The sequence below is a fragment of the Mus caroli genome, unplaced genomic scaffold (assembly GCF_978045245.1).
Source record: "Mus caroli unplaced genomic scaffold, Mus_caroli_1 scaffold_10, whole genome shotgun sequence".
In the NCBI taxonomy this organism is placed as follows: domain Eukaryota; kingdom Metazoa; phylum Chordata; class Mammalia; order Rodentia; family Muridae; genus Mus; species Mus caroli.
In genome coordinates this window covers 107844174-107857468 of record NW_028227265.1, presented here as the reverse complement: position 1 = coordinate 107857468, position 13295 = coordinate 107844174, and the positions used below count along the sequence as shown (strand labels likewise).

General features: G+C 38.5%; 1 protein-coding gene across 1 annotated transcript in view; it reads left to right on the top strand.

Annotated features, from left to right (window-relative positions):
* Window positions 1-13295, top strand: part of LOC110300151 (phosphatidylinositol 3,4,5-trisphosphate 3-phosphatase TPTE2-like) — an 82683-nt gene that overhangs the window by 22320 nt on the left and 47068 nt on the right. Inside the window, exons 9-11 of the mRNA XM_085843492.1 lie at window positions 349-399; window positions 2410-2463; window positions 4742-4807. Coding sequence (XP_085699618.1) covers window positions 349-399; window positions 2410-2463; window positions 4742-4807 — 171 coding nt within the window. The remainder of the gene's footprint in view (window positions 1-348; window positions 400-2409; window positions 2464-4741; window positions 4808-13295) is intronic.

Below are 13295 nucleotides of genomic sequence, written 5' to 3'. Positions count from 1 at the left end.
GGCCTTAGCTTCTCAAAAGCAGGAGTTAGAGTGGTACATCACAACATCCAGCAACTTACCTCTTTAAACAAGACTAAAATATTTATTAAGCTATGAAACATCATTTGTAGGAAATGTGACTTATTAGACTGCAAACAGTTGTTTATGTGTGAAGTCTTGTTTTATTGCTAGGGCCTCTGCACATACTAGGCAGTTGTGTTATCCTTGAACTACAGCGCTAGCCCTATAGGTGAAAAAATCTTAAGGTTCAAATAGTTCACAGCTTGAATGGCAGTTATAATCATTAAAGTATAATTAACTTGGACTCACTTGAATCACAGAGTGTCTTATCTTTTTCTGATCCTTTAGCAAAGTTCCAAGTACACTGCAAACGCAGACGTCCGTGTCCACCAACACTCTGTAAGATATAAATTAATACTTCTTTCTCTGCTCTTCTCCCCTCTCTGCACACCGGTGGATTCTTTCCTGTATAACACACAAAGTTTGAGGTTGGGACATTTACTGTCAGGACTGTACAAGGGGGCACAGCTCTTTTGTACACTCGTTCTGTCATGCTGAGCCTCTGCATGAAACAGAGGTACAATTCTTTGTACCTTAAATTGTGGTCCGCCCCCCCAAAAAAGGAATAGACCAAAGAGGGAACCCTCTTATTCATAGTATTCACTCTTAGTTTTAGTAGCTAAAACCCACCAAAAGAGTATTAAAATGTCTGTGTATGACAGAATAGTAGAATAGTCCAGGAGTAGAGAAATACCCACTTAGAAGAAAAAAGAATGTGTGTGTGTGTGTGTGTGTGTGTGTGTGTGTGTGTGTGTGTGTAGTAACAGTGGGAAGAGGACAAAAATATTCTCAAACAGTAAAAAGAGAAGCTAGTATACTTACACCTATGTCCTTTTCTCACCCTTCATTCTCCCACACGAGGCTGGTGCCACAATCCACACCTATAATCACCTTGGAAGGACCTTCTGCCTTAGGTTTGCAATTGTTGCCATACCTGAGGGACAAAGAGAAACAACCACAATTTGGAGAAAAAGCCAACAATAGTAGATGCCCTTGAAAATAACAAAAGAGGGGGCTGGAGAGATGGCTCAGTGGTTAAGAGTACTTGGCTGCTCTTCCAGAGGACCTGAGTTCAATTCCCAGCAACCACATGGTGGCTCACAACCATCTGGAATGGGTTCTGATGCCTTCTTCTGGAGTGCATGAAGACAGAGCATTCAGATACATAAAATACACAAATAAATCCCTTTCATAAAAAAAGAAAATAATAAAAGAAGGTTTCCATAGTCTTTAGAAATTTTAAAAGGTGAGCCTGGAATAAGTACAGAAACACAAAAGACCCTCAAGGGCTAAAACAATGGTAGGCAGAAAGAGCAAAGCTAGAGGCATTCTATAGCACCTAATGCAAAAACAAATGGCAAAGCCGTAGCATGTGCCCACAGTAAAGCAGTGTAGTGTCAGCATAAAATAGCACATGGACAAGTAGTTCACATGCACACATACACACACAAAACACCCACTAACAGACACACAAATACATTGAATTTCAAGAAGTGTCAAAGCTTCAGCAGTGTAATAGAAGTAATAGAGTGGAGAAACAATGTGCAGAATGATAAGAAATGTTTCTCAACCATTCATTCGACAGACATCAATACTGAGACTATAGTAAAGACTCAAGAAATATCAAAACTCAACCAGTTTAAAAATGACAAATGAGCTGAAGTGATATACTACCCCTTGGCATAGGCATGGAGGAAATAAAGTCTACACATAATAAAGATGTTCACAGATCCATGCGTATTACCACACTTTTCTCAGTTGTTAGGCAATACATGGAGCCTAGGTATCTACCAACAGATGAGTGAACCAAGAAAATGGGATGTATGGATAAAGTATTGCTAAGCCCCAAAGAATACAATTCTTTCATTTCCAGTAAAATGAACAGAACTGGTTGACATTGTATAGCTGAGGTGAGGTAAATACTGAAAGACAAATATTTCCTAACTTCTTTTATGTGTGGGAGAAAGCAGTAGAGTTGATTTGAAAGCAGCATAGAGGTTACAAGGGCCTGAGATTACTGGGCAATGGGGTGAATGGAAGCTGGGTGGAGATGCTGAGAGCATTCTGTAACTCTGTTTAAACACCACAGCATTGCGTGTTAGTAAAAATGGCTATCAAATGCGAACCCTAAAGTAAATTCAACTGCAAAATACTATTTTTACATTGGAGCTTCTTTCAATATGAAAGAATAGTACTTAAACCTCTGTCATGTTTTTTGGTATGTTAAATTTTGACCATTTCCTATTAAATTATTAAGTTAACAAATTTATGAATGTCAAGCAGTCAATATAACTAACTGAAACAAAAAACATGTGGCATCTGACTGTATGTTTTCACATACTCCTTTAGCTCCTTATCTGATTTATCATCATCAGATTACCAGGAAGAGCAAATGAACAAATGGTAAGATCTAAATATATATATATTTTTTCTTATACATATACAGATAGACACACACACACACACAGAGATCCATACATTCCAATGTATTTGGATGCACAGAAAATAAAGATACTGAGACTTGTGGAGCTCCTTAGAAATATAAAATAGGCTGCAGAGCACCTGGGGGAGCCATCTTGAGTCCCGGATCCCTCAGAGATTAGTCTGAGCAGGTGAGAGTGCGGACTACAGAAGCTACACAGCTTCTGGGACAGGCCCTGTTTCGGGCCTTCATCTTCAGTCAGTAGGCAGGTCCGAATGCCAGATATCTGTGCACCTTCCCTGCAAGAGGAGAGCTTGCCTGCAGAGAGTACTCTGAACACTGAAACACAGGAGAGAGCTACACCCCCAGGATTGCTGACAGAGGCTAACAAAATCACAGGAGGAACAAGCTCCAACCAGAGACAACTATAACAACTAACTCCAGAGAATACCAGATGGCAAAAGGCAAACCTAAGAATCTTATGAACAAAAACCAAGACCACTCACCATCATCAGAACCCAGCACTCCCACCTCACCCAGTCCTGGGCACTCCAACACACCCAAAAAGCTAGACCTGGATTTAAAAGCATATCTCATGATGATGGTAGAGGACATCAAGAAGGGCATTAATAACTCAAAGAAATACAGGAGAACAGAGATAGAGGTAGAACTCCTTAAAGAATTACAGGAAAACACAACCAAACAGGTGATGGAATTGAACAAAACCATACAAGACCTAAAAAGGAAAGTAGACACAAAAAGGAAACCCAAAGTGAGACAACACTGGAGATAGAAACCCTAGGAAAGAAATCTTGAACCATAGATGCGAGCATGAGCAACAGAATACAAGAGATGGAAGAGAGAATCTCAGGTGCAGAAGATTCCACAGAGAACATCGGCACAACAATCAAAGAAAATGCAAAATGCAAAAAGATCCTAACTCAAAACATCCAGGAAATCCAGGACACAATGAGAAGACCAAACCTACGGATAGTAGGAGTAGATGAGAATGAAGATTTTCAACTCAAAGGGCCAGCAAATATCTTCAACAAAATTATAGAAGAAAACTTCCCAAACCTGAAGAAAGAGATGCCCATGAACATACAAAAAGCCTACAGAACTCCAAATAGACTGGACCAGAAAAGAAATTCCTACCGACACATAATAATCAGAACAACAAATGCACTAAATAAAGATAGAATATTAAAAGCAGTAAGGGAAGAAGGTCAAGTAACATATAAAGGCAAGCCTATCAGAATTACACCAGATTTTTCACCAGAGACTATGAAAGCCAGAAGATCCTGGACAGATGTTATACAGACACTAAGAGAACACAAATGCCAGCCCAGGCTACTATACCCAGCCAAACTTTCAATTACCATAGATGGAGAAACCAAAGTATTCCATGACAGAACCAAATTCACACATTATCTTTCCACGAATCCAGCCCTTCAAAGGATAATAACAGAAAAAAAAAAAATACAAGGACGGAAACCAGGTCCTAGAAAAAGCAAGAAGGTAATCCTTCAACAAACCTAAAAGAAGACAGCCACAAGAACAGAATCCCAACTCTAACAACAAAAACAACAGGAAGCAACAATTACTTTTCTTTAATTTCTCTTAATATCAATGGACTCAATTCCCCAATTAAAAGACATAGACTAATAGACTGGCTACACAAACAGGACCCAACATTTTGTTGCTTACAGGAAACCCACCTCAGGGAAAAGGACAGACACTACCTCAGAGTGAAAGGCTGGAAAACAATTTTACAATTTTAAGTGTTTAATAATCTTATAAACTGTAGGGTAATTGTACACATTTCAACCCAAAACAAGTCACTCAGTTCTTAGATGAGTATTTTTAGTATTTAGTACTGAATTTGAATACTGTGGTATCAGTAGTGTAACTACTTTGTTAAAAGATTGATATATTTCATGTTGCATTTATGGTGTCATCAAAGACTGCATATATGTGTATGTGTATGTATAGGTATACATATATTTATATAGAGTATATATACATATATATGGACAGAGGCAAAGTGAGACACAGACTGAGAGAGAGGAGAAGCTTGTCCAGTTAAGTCTTGGAATTGTCCCCGGGGAAAGAGTTTTCTGAAAAATGATTCTAAATATTTTTTTTTCTAAAAAGTTGTATCTCTTAGATTCAAACGAGTTCTAGTTCAAATAATTTTTCATATTATTGCTAAATGTAGCCAACTCTAATACTGTATTTTTGCATGTGTTGCTGCTAAAGCAAGTTAAACCAGATGTCCAAGTTGTACGACGATGATGAACTTACTGATATTCAAAAGTCATACTGGTGAGTGAGAGAAAGAACCATTGGTGGGTCTCTTTCTTGTTTGTTTGTTTGTTTGATATTTTCTTTATTTACATTTCAAATGTTATCCCCTTTCCTAGTTTCCCCTCCAAAAATCCCCTATCCTCTCTCCCCTCCCCTTGCCCCCCAACCCATCCACTCCTGCTTCCTGGCCCTGGCATTCCCCTATACTGGGGCATAGAACCTTCACAGGACCTAGGGCCTCTCCTCCCATTGATGACTGACTAGGCCATCCTCTGCTACATATGCAGCTAAAGCCATGAATCCCACCATGTGTTTTCTTTGTTGGTGGTTTAGTCCCAAGGAGATCTGGAGATACTGGTTAATTCATATTGTTGTTCCTCCTATGGTGCTACAAACCCCTTTAGCTCCTTGGGTACTTTCTCTAGCTCCTTCATTGGGGACCCTGTGCTCCACCCAATGGATGACTGTGAGCATCCACTTCTGTATATGCCAGGCACTGGCAGAGCCTCTCGGGAGACTGCTATATCAGGGTCCTGTCAGTAAACTCGTGTTGGCAACTGCAATAATGTCTGAGTTTGGTGGTTGTTTATGGGATGGATCTCCAGGTGGGGCAGTCTCTGGATGGTCTCTCCTTCAATCTCTGCTCCGAACTTTGTCTCTGTAATTCCTTCCATGGGTATTTTGTACCCCTTCTAAGAAGGATCAAAGTATCAACAATTTGGTCTTCCTCCTCCTTGAGTTTCAATGTGTTTTGCAAATTGTATCTTGGGTATTCTGAGCTTCTGAGCTAATATTCACTTATCAGTGAGTGCATATTATGTGTGTTCTTTTGTGATTGGGTTACATCAGTCAGGATGATGTCCTCCAGAGGTGGATCTCTTTCTTGTCTTTGGGAAAACAGAGCAATTACTGAGGCAAAAATGATAAGAGAAATGTGTAAAATTATTCAATAATAACCAATTGAATTTGTAGACAAGTACCATGTCTGGAAAAACATTTTTGTCACTCACAGGTAATAGTTTTTCTAGTTTGAAACTGATGTAGTGATTTTATTATAGCATGTCTTTAAGGAAAATTGTAGGATTGTATTTATTCTTTAACATTGGTCCTTTCTACTTTTTTCTGGATATCTTCTGACTTCCAGTTTATAGATTTTTGTCTATGAGAAATGGTAGGTTACTGAAAGTGAGTATGTTTTGGTGATAAAAGACCTCTTCACACTCACTGAGATTTTATTATTGTACAGATCTAATACCATTTATATTTATTCTTAAAGTCCCTTGTGTCTGATTATAGGTATATTGAGAAACCCACTCTGTTAGATAGCTATCATCAGCTATTATCAGCACTATAGAGAGTATACATACCACCAGAAGAAAGTCTAACACCAGTCACTATTTTAAGTTCTTGGCATTCAGACATTACATGGAAAACAAAGAGCAATCTAGTGAATGCAAATAAGTCTTCCAAGTACCTAGAATTTCCACTTAAAATAACATTTAAAAAATCTTGGACCACTCATTCCAAAAAGGTCACACTACCACTTTATTAAACTCTGCACATTGGCTAAACATTTTCTCTGGTGGAGTTGTCAGGGATGAGGTAAAATTCAGGCAGGTGGAGCAAAGCAAGGATATCCTTTTTAATCCATTTTTTAAAAGTAAGTTTTGTCGACAACATATAAGAGCTTCATATCACATGTATTCTGCTGTTCCCCTTGCAACTCTACTTCCACCTATGGTTCCTGTGCATTTCCTCGTTTCTCTGGTTACTCCATGTGTCTTTCCACTTCTGAAGAGTTGAGCTAGGAACTGCAGATGAGAGAGAACAGGTAGCAGTTGTCTTTCTGGGTCTGGGTTGCTCCATTCAATATAATAGTTTCTAATTATATATTCATTTGCCTACAAAAGTCATGAAGTCACCATTTTTAATAGCTAAGTAGTATTCCATTGTATAAATGTACATTTTCTCCGTCCATTCTACAGATGAGGGACATTGGGGTTGCTTCCGTCTTCTGGCTATTACAAATAAGGCTGTTCCGTCTATTTGAGAAGTATTTGTATGAGGTCTTATTTGAAGGTCTGATAGAATTCTGCACTAAAACCATCTGGCCCTGGCCTTTTTTAAGTTGAGAGACTTTTAATGACTGCTTCTATTTCCTTAGGAATTCTGGTCCTGATTTAACTTTGGTACTTGGTATCTGTCTAGAAAATCATCCATTTCATCTAGATTTTCCAATTTTGTTGAGTATAGTATTTTGTAGTGGGATCTAGTGATATTTTTTATTTCCTCAGCTTCTGTTGTTATGTCTCCCTTTTCATTTCTGATCTTGTTAATTTGGATACTGTCTCTGTGCCCTCTAGTTAGTTTGGCTAAGGGCATCTATCTTGTTGATTCTCTCAAAGAATCAGCTCTTAGCCGGGCGTGGTGGCACATGCCTTTAATCTCAGCACTCAGGAGGCAGGTGGATTTCTGAGTTCGAGGCCAGCCTGGTCTACAAAGTGAGTTCCAGAACAGCCAGGGCTACACAGAGAAACCCTGTCTCGAAAAACCAAGAATCGACTCTTAGTTTTGTTGCTTCTTTGTATAGTTCTCTTTGTTTCTAATTGGTTGATTTCAGCCCCGAGTTTGATTATTTCCTGTCTGTCAGCTACTCCCCTTGGGTGTATTTGCTTCTTTTTGTTCTAGAGCTTTCAGATGTACTGTCAAGCTGCTAGTGTAAGCTCTCTCCCATTTCTTTATGAAGTAACTCAAAGCTATAAATTTTTCTCTTAGCACTGCTTTCATTATGTCCCATAAGTTTGGGTATGGTGTGCCTTCATTTTTGTTAAATTCTAGAAAATAATGTCTTTCTTTCTTCCTTCCTTCCTTCCTTTCTCTCTCTCTCTCTCTCTCTCTCTCTCTCTCTCTCTCTCTCTCTCTCTCTCTCTCTCTCTCTCTCTCTCTTCCTTGACCAAGTTATCATTGAGTAGAGAGTTATTCAGTTTCCATTACTATGTGGGATTTCTGTTGTTTTTGTTGTTGTTAAAGACCAGTCTTACTCTGTGATGATCTGATAGAAGGCATGGGATTATTTCAATCTTCTTGTATCTGTTGAGGTTTGTTTTGTGTTCAATTATATGGTTAATTTTGCAGAAGGTACTATGCAATGCTGAGAAGATGGTATATTATTTTGTTTTAGGGTAAATGTTCTGAAGATATCTGTTAAATCCATTTAGTTCATAACTTCTGTTAGTTTCACTGTATCTCTGTTTAGTTTCTGATTCCATTATCTGTCCATTCGTGAGAGTGGGGTGTTGAAGTCTTCCACTATGATTGTGTGAGTTTTAGTGTGTGTGTGTTTGAACCTTAGTAACATTTCTTTTACAAATGTGGGTGCCCTTGCATTTGGAGTATAGATGTTCAGAATTGAGAGTTCATCTTGGTGGATTTTTTTCCTTTGATAAGTATGAAGTGTCCTTCCCCATCTCTTTTGATAACTTTTGGTTGAAAGTCTATTTTATTGGCTAGTCCAGCTTGTTTCTTGAGACCATTTGCTTGGAAATTTTTTTGCCAGCCTTTTACTCTGAGGTAGTATCTGTCTTTATCACTGAGGTATGTTTACTGTATGCAGCAAAATGCTGGGTCATGTTTATGTATTCAGTCTGTTAGCCTATGTATTTTTATTGAGGGATTTAGTCCATTGATGTTGAGAGATATTAAAGACCAATGGTTGTTGATCTATGTTATTTTTGTTGTTAGTGGTGGTATTATGTTGGTGTGGTTCTCTTCTTTTGGGTTTGTTAGGAGATGATTAATTTCTTGGTTTTCCTTGGATGTAGTTTCCCTATATTAGAGCTTTCCTTCTGTTATCTTTTGTAGGGTTGTCATGGAATATCTTGGTTTCTCCATGTATGGCGATTGAGAGTTTTGCTGGGTATAATTTTGGGCTGGCATTTGTGTTCTTTTAGGGTCTACATGACATCTGTCCAAGATCATCTGGGTTTTAGAGTCTCTGTTCAGAAGTCGAGTGTAATTCTGATAGGTCTACCTTTATATGTTCCTTGACCTTTTTCCCTTACCACTTTTAATATTCTTGCTTTGTTCTGTGCATTTAATGTTTTGATTATTATGAGCCGGGAGGAATTTCTTTCTGGTCTAATCTATTTGGTGTTCTATAGGCTTCTTGTACATTTATGGCCATCTCTTTTTCTAGATTTGGGATGTTTTCTTCTGTAATTTTGGTGAAGTTTTTTTCTGGTCCTTTGGGATTGGGACTCTTCACTCTCTTGTATTCCTATTATTCTGAGGTTTGGTCTTTTCATTGTGTCCTGATTTCCTGTATATTTTGGGTTCGAGCTTTTTGCACTTTGTATTTTCTTTGACTGTTCTGTGGTATCTACTATGAATCTTCTATGCCTGAGATTCTCTCTTCTATCTTTGTAGTCTTTTGGTGATGCTTGCATCAGTAACTCCTTATTTCTTTGCTAGGTTTTCCATCTCCAGGATTCCCTCCCATTGTGATTTCTTTATTGTTGTTCTTTACATTTTTAGATCCTGGACATTTTTGTTCAATTCTTTCACCTGTTTGATTGTGTTTTTCTGTATTTCTTTAAGGGATTTATGTGTTTTCTCTTTAAGGTCTTCTACTTGTTTCCCTGTGTTCTTCTGTATTTCTTTAAGGGAGTTATATATGTCCTTCTTAAGGTCCTCTATCATCTTCATGAGATGGGATTTTAGATCAGAATCTTGCTTTTCAGGTATGCTCTGGTATCCAGAGCTTGCTGTGGTGGGAGAACTTGGTTCTGATGGTACCAAGTGGCATGGGTTTCTGTTGTTTATTGTCTTATGCTTGCCTCTTGCAATCAGGTTAACTGTTAACTGGTCTTGCTGTCCCTGGCTGGAGCCTATCACTCCTATGAGCATGGTGATGTTGGATCTCCTCGAGTCAGGCTATCTCTGGGAGTGGCAGGGTGTCTGGTGCTCCTGATCTTCGAGCCTGGTTATGACAGACCTCCTGGGAATCAAGTGGTCTCTGAGTGTAGGCATGTGAGCAGGGTGTTGGAGCACCTGATCTGCTCCTGGGCACCGTTGTGGAACAGAAAGATGATGTGTCTCCAGAAGGGTGGATAGATCCTGAATCTGCTGGGTCCCATGGGGAGGGGGGTCCCAGTTAGGCCAGGTATTGGGGTGGGGTGGGCAGGACTCACCTGTTAGCCTGGTTGTGATAGACCTCCTGGGAATCAAGCTGTCTCTAGATGTGGGAGGGAATCTGGAGTGCTAGCTCTGCCCCAGGCAGAGTTGCAAGCTGGAACCCTCTTGTTTTCAAGATAGGGATTCTATGTGTAGCCCTAGCTCTCGATTTGTAGAACAGGATGGCCTTGAACTCACAGAGGTCTGCCTGTCTCTGTCTCCCAAGTGCTAGAATTACAGGCACATGTTACCACACCCGACCAAAGCATTTTTTTAACAAGGTATTCCACTTGACAATTCAGTCCTAAATTGCTTGGCAAATGGAGTTCTTTTCAGAAATTTCTTTCCTACAGCTATATCTTGTAGGGAACTGCCTGTGTTTTCTTCTAGCAGTTTTAGTGTTTCAGGTTTCAACTGAGGTCTTTGATTCACTTGCATCTAATTTTCGGGTATGGTGATAGATATAGCTCTAATTTCATTCTTCTGCATGAGGACATCCAGATTCCTGGCACCATTTGTTGGAAATGTTATTTTTACAACTGTGTTGTTTTTTGCTTCTTTGTCAAATATGAGAAGGCTGTAACCACACTTGGGTCTTCTGTTCCATTAGAATACATGTTTACTTTGTGACAATGTCATATGATTTTGTTATTGTTTCATTATAATATACCTTGAGGTCTAAAATGGCAATCTCTCCAGTATTATTCTTTTTGCGCACAGGTCTTTTCTGGTTCCATATGAATTTTAGGATTTTTTCCATTTTTGGGAGGAATGAAATGGAAATTTTGAGTGAGGTTGAATTGAATCCTTAAATTGCTTTTGGTAGGATGGTCATTTTCACAGTATCAGTGCTACCAATTCATGAACCTGGGGTATGTTTCCATTCTCTGGTGTCTTTCTTAATTACTTTCTTGAGAGATTTCAAAGTTTGTTTTTCACCTCCTTGGTTAGGGTTATTCTACGTTACTTTATTGCCTTTGATACTGTTGTTAATCAGGGTGTATGGGTGATCTCTTTCTCTATATGTTTGTCATGGTGTATTGGAAAGGTTTTATAAATTCTCATGTACTGTGCCCCTTTGTTGAAACTGTTATTATTTCTAGCAGTTTTCTGATAGAATTTTGAAATCTCTTATGTACAATACACTATCATCTGTAACTAAGAATAATTTGAATTTTCTTTGCTATGGACCTATAATTTCCTTCTCTTCCATTATTGCTTTGGCTAATACTTCTAGCTGTACACTGTGAGGATAATTGGCAGCCCTGTCATATCCAGGTTTTAATGAGATTGTTTTGTGGTTTTCTACATTTAGGACAATGTAGCTGTGGGTTTTCATATATAACCTTTAGGATGCTAAGGTGCCTCACTTCCAGGTCTACTTTCTCTAGGGATTTTATAATGAAGTGTGTTGGATTCTTGCCAAAGGTTGTGTTTTACATCTCTTGAAATAACTATATGCCTTCCTCAGGTAACTTGCATGCTTTACTATGTTTATTGTTTATGCACATTGAGCCAACACTGCATTTCTAGGATTAAGCCAACTTCACCATGGAGAATGAATTTCTAAATATGTTTTTACTCAGTGTACGAGTATTTTACTGAGGATTTTTGTATCTCTGTTTATCAGGAATGTCTGTCTGTCATTTTGCTGTGTCTTTACCTTCTTTGGGTATGAGAAAGATACTGGATTCACCAAAAGAGTTTGGGAGTGCCCCTTCAGTTTGTATTTGTAAAAAGAAATCCATTATTTTGTTGCTAGGACTCTGATGTCTCTCTACTGAAGACCAGCCTCAACAGGTCAGGGGAAACTGAGGCAAGGGCATAAAGTCAGTGATTGATCATTCAGTAGACATATCTCTGAGGGAACAAAGCTTGATTATCTGGGGCCTGCACTTCATGTGATCAATGAGAGACTCTTTGAACTCTTAGGGGTCCAGCAAGAAGGACATACACACAAACTGCATACATACCTACATACATACATACACACACAAACCACACACATACACACACACACTTGGTGGATGAAGCAACCTCAAACAACTTCATACATACATACATTCATACACATACATATATATGAAGTTGTTTGAGCTCTATTTTTTACCTTAGCCTTTTTAGACCACATAAGACAGAAGTCTCTATTCAAGAAACATATTACCTCATAGCCATAAGTTACATACTCTCTGTAAACAATCACCACAAGAACATATTCTTCAAAAACAGGTTAAAATCATTGTACAAAAGGAAAGCACAACAGGATTATTGATTATATATTCTTCTTTTGAAAGTCATACCTAACTAAACATTTTCCATCTATCACTCTCTCCACAAGTTCATCATGACCCCAAAGCAACAATTCTTTTGTTATTGATTGACAAAGTGTAAGCAAGCTAAATCTATAGTAGCAAGTTTTCCCTCATGCTTAGCTGACAATAATTTATAGTTATCAAAAAACAGATCATCATCTTGCGTCTTATTTTTGAAGTCTTGTTCGTCTAAACTGGCTAGTCATCTCTTCTCTATTCTTATTCTCACTGTCGAATTCTTTGCTCTTTGTTTATAACCCTGTCTTTTCATGGTACACGCCAAAACCTGTGGTCACATCCCTAGATCACAAGATTCAGGAACTCAGACCCAACCGAGAATGAAATGTTTTCTTTGCTCATTAACTTGTCCCAAGTCTATTTTTCTCTTCCAAGTACAAGCATGGTTGTAAAGCACAAAGGCTCACTGTACTCTTTTTCAGACCTATGCCACCCTCACTATTCTACAAGAGAGGGGCACATTCTACCCTTACTTCTAACTTTATTATGTCTTTCTGGCAAAACAATTTAAACCACATTTCCTTAAACATAATCAACTGTCCTAACTTCCTAAAACTAAATCAAATCTGGAATTCTGTAAAATCATTAATTCATCTAACCAATGTTATTGTATGAGGATTCATCTCATATTGATGTGTAGGAGAACTGCCCAATAGATCAGGCCGTCTTCAGAGAGCTCACAGCAGCTCCTCTCACATAGCATCAGCCATCTACCCAAGCCTGGTGATTTGCCCAAGATCCTAATTTGCTAATGGAAGAGCAGACATGGGAATATTTCTCCCCTGAGCACTCTTACCCATCTCCATGGCATGATGCTTTATTTTACTAGTCTCCAGCTCAACGTTTCCTTAAAGTTGGAGCTGGAACTTTACATGCAGAAGATAAGTTGCTAAATACCCAACACATAGTGTTTTATTTACATATATTCTAGATAGGAACAAAAAAATGTAAACATTTTACTTAGGAGCACAGAACATTTGGTATGCAACTGATGAGAACTTTTA